Here is a 16,998-nt window from a genome sequence, read left to right on the forward strand (position 1 = left end):
CGCCGTGTACCATAATGCCTATATTCGGCGCTTAAGGTGCCGAATAGGATTTGGCTAGACATAAGCTGATAGGCCTTTATTTAGACTAGACATAAGATGGCGGGCTAGACAAAGATTACAAGAGGGACGGTACATCACATGTATTAGGGGTGACTAGATCGATCACGACGGATGGGCAAAGGCCTGTTTGATGGCCTCGACGGGCTTATCATCGATTGTAATATGTTGCTTCGTAAATGGGAGGAGCGTCTGTAGTCATGTTGATCAACCTCATTATCAAATTTCGGTTTCGTTGTTCATGCTCATGTGATTTTATTTCCAAATTAAGGGGCACGCCCCTGATTTCATTTTCAATGCTGAAGAACGAAACCGATAAACAAAGTCATAATGTTTTTTCGAGAGTACGTCAATGGCGTACCATAGATTTACAGAAGAGAGAAGTACAATTACAAGATTGCGTCCTAGGTGCGAACACGAAGGACGATACAACACACGCGACACCAACGCCTCACTATCCTAAACTAACTTCTCACAAAAGCGTTGTAGTCCTCCGACGCCCACACCCGCCATCTTTCACTCAGCGATTTCATCCAGGATCATGAATGGAAGGTCGAACGCCGTCTTGTGCTCATTGGTCCTACTGAATACTCTAGTGTTCCTCTGCTTCCACAGGGCCCACGCTACTGCTGTCACCATCGTGTCAAAACCTCTTCGGTCAGCTTCATTGAAACCCATGCACGCTGCGAGCCACCACTCCGTGAACTCATCCGCCTCTAGTGGCCCTTGCACGTTAATCTGAAGAAGGTCGAACACTCCGTGCCACACTTCCTGGGCATAGGTGCAGTTTGCCAGGATGTGTTCCACATTATCCTCCGCCTGCAAGCACGTATAGCAGGCCGACGGTTGGCCTTGTAGCCCGTGCCTGGCTCTCCTGTCCGACGTCCACAATCTGTTCTGTAAGGCAAGCCAGACGAATAGCTTGCATTTGAGCGGTGCCCAGCTTCTCCAAGTGCAATCCGCAGTGGGCGATTTGGTCAGCTCGGAGCAGAGGTAGTGATAGGCCGATTTGGCCGAGTAGGAGCCCGTCGTCGTGAGTGGCCAAGTGAAACTATCTGGTTGATCCGGATCCCTCACCACCGTGTTAATCGCATGACCAAGATGCATGAGCTGTATGAGGGCCGTGAAGGAGGTGTTTGCCTCAAAGTCATGTGTCCAGCTCGCGTCATCGAGTGCCTGACGCACCGTGCGTCTATTTGCCGTCCTGGCCGGGACCAAGGCGACCACTAATGGTGCAATGTCCGCTGCTGCCACTTCATGAATCCACCTGTCCTTCCAGAAAAGCACCCGCTCGCCCGACCCTACTCTGGTATTGACCAACGCATCAAACACCTCTTTAGCATCATCATCCTTCATCAAAGGCAGTCCTTGCCATGGGCGTTGGGCATCGGTCCTCTTGAGCCATTTCCATCTTACTCTGAGCGCAATTGCCTGCCATTTCAGGACAGAGTCATAATGTGATTGCTTGTCTTTGACGAATCGACATACACCTCAGATTATTCTAACGCCTGTCCGCGCCTACACGCGCCGGCCTCGGACTCGATCAAGCCATGTCTTGAAGCAATAGTATACATAAATCACAAATATGGAGAACATATTAGAGTACTCTGCATTACAGTGGGCATGAATGATAGTATGCCATGAATCATGCGCCTTTGCCCCTTCGGGGCATACATACATGTGAAACGAAAAGTAGGCACCAAGCAAAACGAAAGAGATGGAAAGACACGGGACCCTTTTTGGCAATATGCCAACGACCAACGCCTCAACCACCGGCCTAGCTCATGCTCAGCCACACGCAGGCAGGCAGCAGCGGTAGGGCAGCCACACCCTTTACTCTCTGAGATCCAAACCAAAAAGAAGAAGCAAAGTGTAGGTAGGAGGAGCTCGCGGTAGGAGCGCCGTAGTATAGCAAGCAAACACACGACGAAATTAACCAAGGCACGCGCGCCACCGTCCGTTCCGTTCACGGGCTCCATCCCTCAGCACTCCGGCGTGAGCGAGCGGTCCCTCCGGAAGTCCTGGCAGTAGTAGTAGACCATGTGGCGCTGCTGCGCCCACCGCATCGCCGCGTACTGCTGCCGCGTGAGCCCCGTGCCGGCGGGGGACGCCCGGGCCGGGCGGCACGAGGGCGGGGCGCCGGCCCCGCACCCAGCGACCACGAAGCGGTCGAAGCGCGCCACGAACGGCTGGTAGCTGTAGTCGGCCCGGTGCCGGCCGTCGTCGGTGGCCCAGTCGGAGGCGTCCCAGATGGAGCCGTACGCCCACATGGGGCGGTCCGGGAAGGTGAGCTCCGTCTTGCGCTCGTACCGCCGGACGGGCACGTCGTCCACGAAGAAGGTGATGGCGTCCGGGTTCCAGAGGATGGCGTAGGTGTGGAAGCCGGCGGTGGGGTCGAACCAGAGGTGGAACCGCATCTCCCGCCCGATGATCCGCCCGTCGCCGCTGCCGCGGACGTACACGTTGGTCTGCAGCGTGTAGGGCTCGCCGGGGATGGTGCCCAGGAACTCCATGTCGATCTCGTCGTGGAACCCGGGGTGCGCCTCGTTGTTGGACAGCTGCGCGCGCGTATCAGTTAACCTGTTACTGCCAGTACTAATCAACGTTGCATTATCTAGAGAATATATGTGTATGGTGCTTACGTAGAAGGCGGTGTTGGTGCCGGCGGTGTAGCCGGCGGGGAGCTTGATGCGGGTGGCGAAGTAGCCGTTCCTGTACGCATGCTTCGACTTGAACCCGCTACCTGCATAGATCAGATCAGATGTGAGGCGAGGGAATGTTCACCAACATAATCAAGCAGCAGCAAATCAATCCCTCCATAGATCAGCATAAGAGTAGACAACAGTGATCTATCACTGCTGCCACGTCCGTGGTGGCCCAAACCGCACTGTGCTTATCGCCGTGCGATGCACAGGCCGGGGGCTCCTCCATTACCAAAAGGGAAAACGCACTGTGCCCGTGCTTCAGATTCGACACAGGTGACACCGACGATTCAACGTGGCGCTAGTGACGTCTCTTTCGCTACAGCACGGGCCTGAACAGTGAATTCACGTACTAGTACGTGCGTCGGTGACACTGTTGCCAAAAAAACAAGAGCCAAATATACATGCATGCATGCACCTAAACTATACTACTGGTTGAATTTTAAAAACAATTGGCAGTCTTTCCAGAGATGCGCAAAGAAGAAGAAAAAAATTGCACGTACCGCAGGTCTTGTCGAGCCAGATGGTGATGGCCGAATGGTCGCCGGAGAGCGTCTGGTGCTGCGGGCCCCACTTGTTGCTGTACGCGCGGTTGAACACCACCGGCCTGAACCTCGAGCTCGGGTAGTAGCCGGGGGAGGGCTGCGCGTCGGAGGAGGCCACCGCCATTGCCAGGAGCAGCAGCGCCATGGCCGGGAGCAAGGAGGCGCTGGCCATTGTTGCTCCGCGGAGCTACTGGCTGGCTAGAGCTAGGTGCTCCCTCCTGGTGAGAGGAGAGAGAGAGAGTACACTTGGTAGCTAAGCGAGCTGCTTTGGGGAGAGTGTATGTCCGTGTTGAGACAATATATAGGAGGAGAACAGAGAAAGGAAGCGACCAAGTTGGCCCACTCACACGAGAGGGAGTTGGGTAGTGATGAGGCAGCGTGAGTAAATGATAAATGTGCGGATGCAGGTGGATCCATGGAAGATGAAGGGAAGCACCCTAGGTACCCACCACATCTTCTCACCTCAGTTTCACCTGACCTGCCGGCGAAGGATGCTGCCTTTGGCAAGTGCCAAGTACCTAGAGCCAAAGTGCTTGCATGCAAGGGTAATTTCAACGCTGTGCGGCCATGTAACACGGTGCACCAAATGTCCGCTCGTGTTCATTTCCTATATCTGAAGCACTCAAAATAGTTTAAGATAAATATCAACATTCATCCCTAATCATGTTGTGTAAATATTTCAATGCACAATAATTTAAATATAAATATTACAATTCACACATGAAGTTTTCCAGTAAAATAGTTCAATTTTGAATCAACTTATCCGGACATGTTTTTTAGCTCTCCCTCGAAGTGCCCACAAATACTCAACCAGATCATTCTGAAGTTGTTCATGAGTTGCTCGATGGTTATTTGTTGATATTTGGAAGAAAAAAAATCCTCAAACGTCACCGAATTCTTCTCTGAAAGTTAGATAGGATCACCCATTTGCTCAAATTCCTAACCGTGGCAAACTCCGTCATCCTCATCCTCCACAATCATGGTGGGCATTAACACACAAGCTGCCATCACCTCGTAGAACATCTGTGCACCTCATACTTTTGCAGGTCCATGAACAATCAAAAAATGGGCTTGAAGCACTCCAAATGCCCTTCCGACGTCCTTTCTAACTCCTTGTCTTTGAAAAAAAAGAGAGATCTTTTCTCACCTCTTGGATCAGATATGGTCTTGACGAAGGTCGGCAACGTAGGATAAATACCATCACAAAGATAAATAGCTTATGTTTTAGTCATGACCATCAATGGTATAGTTGCACTGAGGAGCTTCTCCCGCACACACCATGCAGACAATGAAGACCACTGTAGCAGGTTGATGTCATTGTGAGACCTGTTGGGAAACGTTGCATGGAAAACAAAAAAAATCTACGCACACGCAAGATCTATCCATGAAGATGCATAGCTACGAGAGGGGAGAGCATCTACATACCCTTGTATATCACTAAGCGGAAGCGTTTATCAATGCGGTTGATGTAGTCGTACACCTTCACGACCCGTCCCGATCAAGCACCGAACGTACGTCACCTCCGCGTTCAGCACACGTTCAGCTCGATGACGTCCTCGACTTCTCGATCCAGCAAGAGAGACGAAGTAGTAGATGAGTTTCGGCAGCACGACGACGTGGTGAGGATAGTGGTGAAACTTTTCCGCAGGGCTTTGTCAAGCACAACAGTTTAGAGTGGAGGATGAACTAGAGGGAGAGGGGGCACCGACACACGGCTTGGGGATTCGTGGTGTGTGGCGTCCCCTCCCCTCCTCTCATATATATAGGTGGAGGGGAAGGAGAGGTAGCCCTAGGGCGTGCCCCAAGGGGCCGGCGGCTGCCCTAGGTGCCTGCCTAGGCGCCCCCACCCCCTCTTCCATATTTGGTGCATGGGGGGAAGGAAAGGGGGCCGGCTGCCCTAGGGTGCCCCTCCTTCCTTCTGGCGCGCGGGTAAGGGAGGTGGAGCGCGCCCAGGCCCCTTGTGGGTTGGTGTGCCTCTCTCCTTGGCCCATGAGGCCCACCAAGTAGGTATAACCTACCAGAACCCCTTCCTGCACTTCGATGGTAATCCGGTGCATTCTGAAACCTTTCCGAAACCCGAATACCTTCATCCTATATATCAATCTTTACCTCCGGACCATTCCGAAACTCCTCGTCATGTCTGTGATCTCATCTGGAACTCCGAACAACATTCGGTCACCAACATACATAACTCATATATAGTACCATATCGTTAAGTGTGCGGACCCTACGGGTTGGAGAATGATGTAGACATGACCGAGACGCTTCTCCGGTCAATAGCCAATAGTGGTACCTGGATGCCCATATTGGTTCCTACATATTCTATGAAGATCTTTATCGGTCAAACCTTTATGACAACGTACGTAGTTCCCTTTGTCTGTCGGTATGTTACTTGCCCAAGATTCGATCGTCAGTATCTGCATACCTAGTTCAATCTCATTACCGGCAAGTCTCTTTACTCATTCCATAATACATCATCTTTTAACTAACTCCTTAGTCACTTTGCTTGCAAGTTTCTTGTGATGATGTATTACCGAGAGGGCCCAGAGATACCTCTTCGTCATACGGATTGACAAATCCCAATCTCGATTCACGCCAACCCAACAGATACCTTCGGAGATACCTGTTGAGCACCTATATGATCACCCAGTTACGAAGTGATGTTTGATAGCACACAAGGTATTCCTTCGGTATCCGGGAGTTGCATGATTTCATGGTCGAAGGAATATGTATTTGACATTAAGAAATTAGTAGCAATAAACTGAACGATCATATGCTAAGCTAACGGACGGGTCTTCTCCATCATATCATTCTCATAATGATGTGATCCTGTTATCAAGTGACAACTCATGTCTATGGTCAGGAAACCTTAACCATCTTTTGATCAACGATCTAGTCTAGTAGAGGCTTACTAGGGACTTGGAATTTGCTTATGTATTCACACATGTATTTAAGTTTCCGATCAATAAAATTATAGCATGAATAATAAACCTTTATCATGATTAAGGAAATATAATAATAACCACTTTATTATTGCCTCTAGGGCATATTTCCAATAGTCTCCCACTTGCACTAGAGTTAATAATCTGGATTACATAGTAATGAATCTAACATCCATGGAGTCTTGGTCTTGATCATGTTTTGCCCGCTCAAGAGGTTTAGTCAACGGGCTTGCCACATTCAGATCCGTATGTATTTTGAAATTTCTATGTATCCATCCTTGACCGTTTCACGAATGGAGTTGAAGTGTCGCTTGATGTGTTTAGTTCTCTTGTGAAACCTGGATTCCTTGGCTAAGGCAATTGCTCCAGTGTTGTCACAAAAGATTGTCATTGGACCCGATGCACTGGGTATTACACCCAGATCGAATATGAACTCCTTCATGTAGACTCCTTCATGCGTTGCTTCTGAAGCAGGTATGTACTTCACTTCACATGTAGATCCCGCCACGATGCTCTGCTTAGAACTGCACCAACTGACAGCTCCACCATTCAATATAAATATGTATCCGGTTTGCGACATAGAGTCATCCGGATCTGTGTCGAAGCTAGCATCGACGTAACCCTTTACGACGAGATCTTCATCACCTACATAAACGAGAAACATATCCTTGGTCCTTTTCAGGTACTTTAGGATATTCTTGACCGTTGTCCAGTGATCCACTCCTGGATTACTTTGGTACCTCCCTACCAAACTTATGGCAAGGCACACATCAGGTCTGGTACACAGCATGGCATACATTATAGAACCTATGGTTGATGCATAGGGAATGACTTTCATTCTCTCTCTATCTTCTGCCGTGGTCGGACTTTGAGTCTGACTCAATTTCACACCTTGTAACACAGACAAGAACCCTTTCTTTGACTGGTCCATTTTGAACTTCTTTAGAACTTTGTCAAGGTATTGGCTTTGTGAAATTCCTATTAAGCGTCTTGATCTATCCCTATAGATCTTGATGCCCAATATGTAAGCAGCTTCACCAAGGTCTTTCATTGAAAAATTCTTATTTAAATATCCGTTTATGCTATCTAGAAATTATATATCATTTCCAATTAGCAATATGCCATCCACATATAATATCATAAATGCTACAGAGCTCCCACTCACTTTCTTGTAAATACAGGCTTCACCGCAAGTCTGCATAAAACCAAATGCTTCGATCACCTCATCAAAGCGTATATTCCAACTCTGAGATGCTTGTTGTTGGGGAACGTAGTAATTTCAAAAAAATTCCTATGCACATGCAAGATCATGGTGATGCATAGCAACGAGAGGGGAGAGTGTGATCTACGTACCCTTGTAGACCGACAGCGGAAGCGTTAGCACAACGCGGTTGATGTAGTCGTACGTCTTCACGACCCGACCGATCAAGCACCGAAACTACGACACCTCCGAGTTCTAGCACACGTTCAGCTCGATGACGATCCCCGGACTCCGATCCAGCAAAGTGTCGGGGAAGAGTTCCGTCAGCACGACGGCGTGGTGACGATCTTGATGTACTACCGTCGCAGGGCTTCGCCTAAGCACCGCTACAATATTATCGAGGATTATGGTGGAAGGGGGCACCGCACACGGCTAAGAATATGATCACGTGGATCAACTTGTGTGTCTAGGGGTGCCCCCTGCCCCCGTATATAAAGGAGCAGGGGAAGGTGCGGCCGGCCAGGAGGAGGGCGCGCCAGGAGGAGTCCTACTCCCACCGGGAGTAGGATTCCCCCCTTTTCCTAGTTGGAATAGGATTCGGGAAGGGGAAAGAGGAGAGAGAGAAGGAAGGGGGGCGCCGCCCCCCTCTCCTTGTCCAATTCGGACTAGGGGGGGGGCGTCCCAGCCCTGGCCACCTCTCCTCTCTTCCACTAAAGCCCACTAAGGCCCATATACCTCCCGAGGGGGTTCCGGTAACCTCCCGGTACTCCGGTAAAATCCCAATTTCACCCGGAACACTTTCGATATCCAAATATAGGCTTCCAATATATCAATCTTTATGTCTCGACCATTTCGAGACTCCTCGTCATGTCCGTGATCACATCCAGGACTCCGAACAAACTTCGGTACATCAAAATGCATAAACTCATAATATAACTGTCATCAAAACTTTAAGCGTGCGGACCCTACGGGTTCGAGAACAATGTAGACATGACCGAGACACGTCTCCGGTCAATAACCAATAGCGGAACCTGGATGCTCATATTGGCTCCCACATATTCTACGAAGATCTTTATCGGTCAGACCGCATAACAACATACGTTGTTCCCTTTGTCATCGGTATGTTACTTGCCTGAGATTCAATCGTCGGTATCTCAATACCTAGTTCAATCTCGTTACCGGCAAGTCTCTTTACTCGTTTCATAATACATCATCTTGCAACTAACTCATTAGTTGTAATGCTTGCAAGGCTTATGTGATGTGCGTTACCGAGAGGGCCCAGAGATACCTCTCCGACAATCGGAGTGAAAAATCCTAATCTCGAAATACGCCAACCCAACATGTACCTTTGGATACACCTGTAGAGCTCCTTTATAATCACCTAGTTACGTTGTGACGTTTGGTAGCACACAAAGTGTTCCTCCGGCAAACGGGAGTTGCATAATCTCATAGTCATAGGAACATGTATAAGTCATGAAGAAAGCAATAGCAACATATTAAACGATCGGGTGCTAAGCTAATGGAATGGGTCATGTCAATCACATCATTCTCCTAATGATGTGATCCCATTAATCAAATGACAACACATGTCTATGGTTAGGAAACATAACCATCTTCGATTAACAAGCTAGTCAAGTAGAGGCATACTAGTGACGTTTGGTTTGTCTATGTATTCACACAAGTATTATGTTTCCGGATAATACAATTCTAGCATGAATAATAAACATTTATCAGGATATAAGGAAATAAAATAATAACATTATTATTGCCTCTAGGGCATATTTCCTTCAGTCTCCCACTTGCACTAGAGTCAATAATCTAGATTACACAGTAATGATTCTAACACCCTTGGAGCTTTGGTGCTGATCATGTTTTGCTCGTGGAAGAGGCTTAGTCAACGGGTCTGCTATATTCAGATCCGTATGTATCTTGCAAATCTCTATGTCTCCCACCTGGACTAGATCCCAGATGGAATTGAAGCGTCTCTTGATGTGCTTGGTTCTCTTGTGAAATCTGGATTCCTTTGCCAAGGCAATTGCACCAGTATTGTCACAAAAGATTTTCATTGGACCCGATGCACTAGGTATGGCACCTAGATCGGATATGAACTCCTTCATCTAGACTCCTTCGTTTGCTGCTTCCGAAGTAGCTATGTACTCCGCTTCACATGTAGATCCCGCCACAACGCTTTGTTTAGAACTGCACCAACTGACAGCTCCACCGTTTAATGTAAACACGTATCCTGTTTGTGATTTAGAATCGTCCGGATCAGTGTCAAAGCTTGCATCAACGTAACCATTTACGATGAGCTCTTTGTCACCTCCATATATGAGAAACATATCCTTAGTCCTTTTCAGGTATTTCAGGATGTTCTTGACCGCTGTCCAGTGATCCACTCCTGGATTACTTTGGTACCTCCCTGCTAGACTTATAGCAAGACACACATCAGGTCTGGTACACAGCATTGCATACATGATAGAGCCTATGGCTGAAGCATAGGGAACATCTTTCATTTTCTCTCTATCTTCTGCATTGGTCGGGGATTGAGTCTTACTCAATTTCACACCTTGTAACACAGGCAAGAATCCTTTCTTTGCTTGATCCATTTTGAACTTCTTCAAAACTTTGTCAAGGTATGTGATTTGTGAAAATCCAATTAAGCGTCTTGATCTATCTCTATAGATCTTAATGCCCAATATGTAAGCAGCTTCACCGAGGTCTTTCATTGAAAAACTCTTATTCAAGTATCCTTTTATGCTATCCAGAAATTCTATATCATTTCCGATTAGCAATATGTCATCTACATATAATATCAGAAATGCTACAGAGCTCCCACTCACTTTCTTGTAAATACAGGCTTCTCCAAAAGTCTGTACAAAACCAAATGCTTTGATCACACTATCAAAGCGTTTATTCCAACTCCGAGAGGCTTGCACCAGTCCATAAATGGATCGCTGGAGTTTGCACACTTTGTTAGCTCCCTTTGGATCGACAAAACCTTCTGGCTGCATCATATACAACTCTTCTTGCAGAAATCCATTCAGGAATGCAGTTTTGACATCCATTTGCCAAATTTCATAATCATAAAATGCGGCAATTTCTAACATGATTTGGACAGACTTAAGCATCGCTACGGGTGAGAAGGTCTCATCGTAGTCAATCCCTTGAACTTGCCGAAAACCTTTTGCGACAATTCGAGCTTTGTAGACAGTAATATTACCGTCAGCGTCAGTCTTCTTCTTGAAGATCCATTTATTCTCAATTGCTTGCCGATCATTGGGCAAGTCAACCAAAGTCCATACTTTGTTCTCATACATGGATCCCATCTCAGATTTCATGGCTTCAAGCCATTTTGCGGAATCTGGGCTCACCATCGCTTCTTCATAGTTCGTAGGTTCATCATGATCTAGTAGCATGACTTCCAGAACAGGATTACCGTACCACTCTGGCGCGGATCTTACTCTGGTTGATCTACAAGGTTCAGTAGTATCTTGTTTTGAAGTTTCATAATCATTATCATTAGCTTCCTCACTAATTGGTGTAGGTGTCACAGAAACTAGTTTCTATGATGTACTACTTTCCAATAACGGAGCAGGTACAGTTACCTCGTCAAGTTCTACTTTCCTCCCACTCACTTCTTTCGAGAGAAACTCCTTCTCTAGAAAGTTTCCGAATTTAGCAACAAAAAGTCTTGCCTTCGGATCTGTGATAGAAGGTGTATCCAATAGTTTCCTTTGGATATCCTATGAAGACACATTTCTCCGATTTGGGTTCGAGCTTATCAGGTTGAAGTTTTTTCACATAAGCATCGCAGCCCCAAACTTTCAGAAATGACAACTTTGGTTTCTTGCCAAACCACAGTTCATATGGCGTCGTCTCAACGGATTTTGATGGTGCCCTATTTAACGTGAATGCGGCCGTCTCTAGAGCATATCCCCAAAACGATAGCGGTAAATCAGTAAGAGACATCATAGATCGCACCATATCTAGTAAAGTATGATTACGACGTTCGGACACACCATTACGCTGTGGTGTTCCGGGTGGCGTGAGTTGCGAAACTATTCCACATTGTTTTAAATGTACACCAAACTCTTAACTCAAATATTCTCCTCCACGATCAGATCGTAGGAATTTTATTTTCTTGCTACGATGATTTTCAACTTCACTCTGAAATTCTTTGAACTTTTCAAATGTTTCAGACTTATGTTTTCATTAAGTAGATATACCCATATCTGCTTAAGTCATCTATGAAGGTGAGAAAATAACGATATCCGCCACGAGCCTCAACATTCATCGGACCACATACATCTGTATGTATGATTTCCAATAAATATGTTGCTCTCTCCATAGTACCGGAGAACGGTGTTTTTGTCATCTTACCCATAAGGCACGGTTTGCAAGTACCAAGTGATTCATAATCAAGTGGTTCCAAAAGCCCATTAGTATGGAGTTTCTTCATGCGCTTTATACCGATATGACCCAAACGGCAGTGCCACAAATAAGTTGCACCATCATTATCAACTCTGCATCTTTTGGTTTCAACACTATGAATATGTGTGTCACTACTATCGAGATTTAATAAGAATAGACCACTCTTTAAGGGTGCATGACCATAAAAGATATTACTCATGTAAATAGAACAACCATTATTCTCTGTTTTAAATGAATAACCGTCTCGCATCAAACAAGATCCAGATATAATGTTCATGCTTAACGCTGGCACCAAATAACAATTATTTAGGTCTAATACTAATCCCGAAGGTAGATGTAGAGGTAGCGTGCCGACCGCGATCACATTGACTTTGGAACCATTTCCCACGCGCATCGTCACCTCGTCCTTAGCCAATCTTCGCTTAATCCGTAGTCCCTGTTTCGAGTTGCAAATATTAGCAACAGAACCAGAATCAAATACCCAGGTGCTACTGCGAGCATTAATAAGGTACACATCAATAACATGTATATCACATATACCTTTGTTCACCTTGCCATCCTTCTTATCCGCCAAATACTTGGGGCAGTTCCGCTTCCAGTGACCAGTCTACTTGCAGTAGAAGCACTCAGTTTCAGGCTTAGGTCCAGGTTTGGGTTTCTTCTCTTGAGTAGCAACTTGCTTGCTGTTCTTTTTGAAGTTCCCCTTCTTCTTCCCTTTGCCCTTTTTCTTGAAACTAGTGGTCTTGTTGACCATCAACACTTGATGCTCCTTCTTGATTTCTACCTCCACAGCTTTCAGCATTGCGAAGAGCTCGGGAATAGTCTTATTCATCCCTTTCATATTATAGTTCATCACAAAGCTCTTGTAGCTTGGTGGCAGTGATTGGAGAATTCTGTCAATGACGCAATCATCTGGAAGATTAACTCCCAATTGAATCAAGTGATTATTATACCCAGACATTTTGAGTATATGCTCACTGACAGAACTGTTCTCCTCCATCTTGCAGCTATAGAACTTATTGGAGACTTCATATCTCTCAATCCGGGCATTTGCTTGAAATATTAACTTCAACTCCTGGAACATCTCATATGCTCCATGACGTTCAAAATGTCGTTGAAGTCCCGATTCTAAGCCGTAAAGCATGGCACACTGAACTATCGAGTAGTCATCAGCTTTGCTCTGCCAGACGTTCATAACATCTGGTGTTGCTCCAGCAGCAGGCCTGGCAGCCAGCGGTGCTTCCAGGACGTAATTCTTCTGTGCAGCAATGAGGATAATCCTCAAGTTACGGACCCAGTCCGTGTAATTGCTACCATCATCTTTCAACTTTGCTTTCTCAAGGAACGCATTAAAATTCAACGGAACAACAGCACGGGCCATCTATCTACAATCAAACATAAACAAGCAAGATACTATCAGGTACTAAGTTTCATGATAAATTTAGGTTCATTTAATCATATTACTTAAAGAACTCCCACTTAGATAGACATCCCTCTAATCCTCTAAGTGATTACGTGATCCAAATCAACTAAACCATATCCGATCATCACGTGAGATGGAGTAGTTTCATTGGTGAACATCACTATGTTGATCATATCTACTATATGATTCACGCTCGACCTTTCGGTCTTCGTGTTCCGAGGCCATATCTGTATATGCTTGGCTCGTCAAGTATAACCTGAGTATTCCGCGTGTGCAACTGTTTTTCACCTGTTGTATTTGAACGTAGAGCCTATCACACCCGATCATCACGTGGTGTCTCAGCACGAAGAACTTTCGCAACGGTGCATACTCAGGGAGAACACTTCTTGATAATTAGTGAGAGATCATCTTATAATGCTACCGTCAATCAAAGAAAGATAAGATGCATAAAAGATAAACATCACATGCAATCAATATAAGTGATATGATATGGCCATCATCATCTTGTGCTTGTGATCTCCATCTTCGCAGCACCGTCGTGATCACCATTGTCACCGGCGCGACACCTTGATCTCCATCGTAGCATCGTTGTCGTCTCGCCAATCTTATGCTTCCATGACTATCGCTACCGCTTAGTGATAAAGTAAAGCATCACAGCGCGATTGCATTGCATACAATAAAGCGACAACCATATGGCTCCTGCCAGTTGCCGATAACTCGGTTACAAAACATGATCATCTCATACAATAAAATTTAGCATCATGTCTTGACCATATCACATCACAACATGCCCTGCAAAAACAAGTTAGACGTCCTCTACTTTGTTGTTGCAAGTTTTATGTGGCTGCTACGGGCTTAAGCAAGAACCAATCTTACCTACGCATCAAAACCACAACGATAGTTTGTCAAGTTGGTGCTGTTTTAACCTTCGCAAGGACCGGGCGTAGCAACACTCGGTTCAACTAAAATTGGAGAAACTGTCACCCGCTAGCCACCTTTGTGCAAAGCACGTCGGGAGAACCGGTCTCGCGTAAGCATATGCGTAATGTCAGTCCGGGCCGCTTCGTCCAACAATACCGCCGAACCAAAGTATGACATGCTGGTAAGCAGTATGACTTATATCGCCCACAACTCACTTGTGTTCTACTCATGCATATAACATCAACACATAAAACCTGGCTCGGATGCCACTGTTGGGGAACGTAGTAATTTCAAAAATTTACCTACGCACACGCAAGATCATGGTGATGCATAGCAACGAGAGGGGAGAGTGTGATCTATGTACCCTTGTAGACCGACAACGGAAGTGTTAGCACAACGCGGTTGATGTAGTCGTACGTCTTCACGGCCCGACCGATCAAGCACCGAAACTACGGCACCTCCGAGTTCTAGCACACGTTCAGCTCGATGACGATCCCCGGACTCCGATCCAGCAAAGTGTCGGGGAAGAGTTCCATCAGCACGACGGCGTGATGATGATCTTGATGTACTACCGTCGCAGGGCTTCGCCTAAGCACCGCTACAATATTATCGAGGATTATGGTGGAAGGGGGCACCGCACACGGCTAAGAATATGATCACGTGGATCAACTTGTGTGTCTAGGGGTGCCCCCTGCCCCCGTATATAAAGGAGCAGGGGAAGGTGCGGCCGGACAGGAGGAGGGCGCGCCAGGAGGAGTCCTACTCCCACCGGGAGTAGGATTCCCCCCTTTTCCTAGTTGGAATAGGATTTGAGAGGGGGAAAGAGGAGAGAGAGAAGGAAGGGGGGGCGCCGCCCCCCTCTCCTTGTCCTATTCGGACTAGGGGGGCGGCCCAGCCCTGGCCACCTCTCCTCTCTTCCACTAAAGCCCACTAAGGCCCATATACCTCCGGGGGGAGGGGGGTCCGGTAACCTCCCGGTGCTCCGGTAAAATCCCGATTTCACCCGGAACACTTCCGATATCCAAATATAGGCTTCATATATATCAATCTTTATGCCTCGACCATTTCGAGACTCCTCGTCATGTCCGTGATCACATCCGGGACTCCGAACAAACTTCGGTACATCAAAATGCATAAACTCATAATATAACTGTCATCAAAACTTTAAGCATGCGGACCCTACGGGTTCGAGAACAATGTAGACATGACCGAGACACGTCTCCGGTCAATAACCAATAGCGGAACCTGGATGCTCATATTGGCTCCCACATATTCTACGAAGATCTTTATCGGTCAGACCGCATAACAACATACGTTGTTCCCTTTGTCATCGGTATGTTACTTGCCCGAGATTCGATCGTCGGTATCTCAATACCTAGTTCAATCTCGTTACCGGCAAGTCTCTTTACTCGTTTCATAATACATCATCTTGCAACTAACTCATTAGTTGTAATGCTTGCAAGGCTTATGTGATGTGCATTACCGAGAGGGCCCAGAGATACCTCTCCGACAATCGGAGTGACAAATCCTAATCTCGAAATACGCCAACCCAACATGTACCTTTGGATACACCTGTAGAGCTCCTTTATAATCACCCAGTTACGTTGTGACGTTTGGTAGCACACAAAGTGTTCCTCCGGCAAACGGGAGTTGCATAATCTCATAGTCATAGGAACATGTATAAGTCATGAAGAAAGCAATAGCAACATATTAAACGATCGGGTGCTAAGCTAATGGAATGGGTCATGTCAATCACATCATTCTCCTAATGATGTGATCCCATTAATCAAATGACAACACATGTCTATGGTTAGGAAACATAACCATCTTCGATTAACAAGCTAGTCAAGTAGAGGCATACTAGTGACGTTTGGTTTGTCTATGTATTCACACAAGTATTATGTTTCCGGATAATACAATTCTAGCATGAATAATAAACATTTATCATGATATAAGGAAATAAAATAATAACATTATTATTGCCTCTAGGGCATATTTCCTTCACTTGCAGCAGTCCATAGATGGATCGCTGGAGCTTGCACACTTTGTTAGCACCTTTAGGATCGACAAAACCTTCTGGTTGCATCATATACAACTCTTCTTTAAGAAACCCGTTAAGGAATGCATTTTTGACGTCCATTTACCAGATTTCATAATCAAAAAATGCGGTAATTGCTAACATGACTCTGACAGACTTAAGAATCGCTATAGGTGAAAAAGTCTCATCATAGTCAACCCCTTGAACTTGTCGAAAAGCTTTTGCGACAAGTCGAGCTTTGTAGACAGTGATTTTACCATCAGCGTTCGTCTTCCTCTTGAAGATCCATTTATTCTCAATGGCTTGCCGATCATCGGTCAAGTCCACCAAAGTCCACACTTTGTTCTCATACATGGATCCTATCTCAGATTTCACGGCTTCAAGCCATTTGTCAGAACCTAGGCTCATCATAGCTTCTTCATAGTTCGTAGGTTTACCGTTGTCTAACAACATGACTTCCATGACAGGATTATCGTACCACTCTGGTACGTGCGTGTTCTGGTCGACCTACGAGGTTCAGTAGTAACTTATCTGAAGTTAGATGATCATCATCATTAGCTTCTTCTCTAGTTGGTGTAGGCATCACAGGAACGGTTTTCTCTGATGTGCTACTTTCCAATTCGAGAGAAGGTACAACTACCTCATCAAGTTCTACTTTCCTCCCACTCACTTCTTTCGAGAGAAACTCCTTCCCTAGAAATGACCCATTCTTAGCAACAAAGATCTTGCCTTGGGATC

General features: G+C 46.2%; 1 protein-coding gene and 1 pseudogene across 1 annotated transcript; both read right to left on the reverse strand.

Moving 5' to 3' along the window:
• Window positions 1-1,612: 1,612 nt before the first annotated feature.
• Window positions 1,613-3,591, reverse strand: LOC125526468 (putative xyloglucan endotransglucosylase/hydrolase protein 32). The gene is made up of 3 exons (XM_087536149.1): window positions 3,263-3,591; window positions 2,700-2,800; window positions 1,613-2,615 (listed from the first exon to the last, which is right to left on the reverse strand). Exons 1-3 carry the CDS (start codon window positions 3,474-3,476, stop codon window positions 2,040-2,042), a joined length of 891 nt encoding a protein of 296 aa, XP_087392275.1. The 5' UTR covers window positions 3,477-3,591; the 3' UTR covers window positions 1,613-2,039.
• A 264-nt stretch (window positions 3,592-3,855) lies between these two features.
• On the reverse strand, window positions 3,856-12,962 carry LOC147960372 (uncharacterized; annotated as a pseudogene).
• Window positions 12,963-16,998: the final 4,036 nt, after the last annotated feature.

Source organism: Triticum urartu, chromosome 7A (genome assembly GCF_056163025.1).
Source record: "Triticum urartu cultivar PI428250 chromosome 7A, HENAU_Tu73, whole genome shotgun sequence".
In the NCBI taxonomy this organism is placed as follows: domain Eukaryota; kingdom Viridiplantae; phylum Streptophyta; class Magnoliopsida; order Poales; family Poaceae; genus Triticum; species Triticum urartu.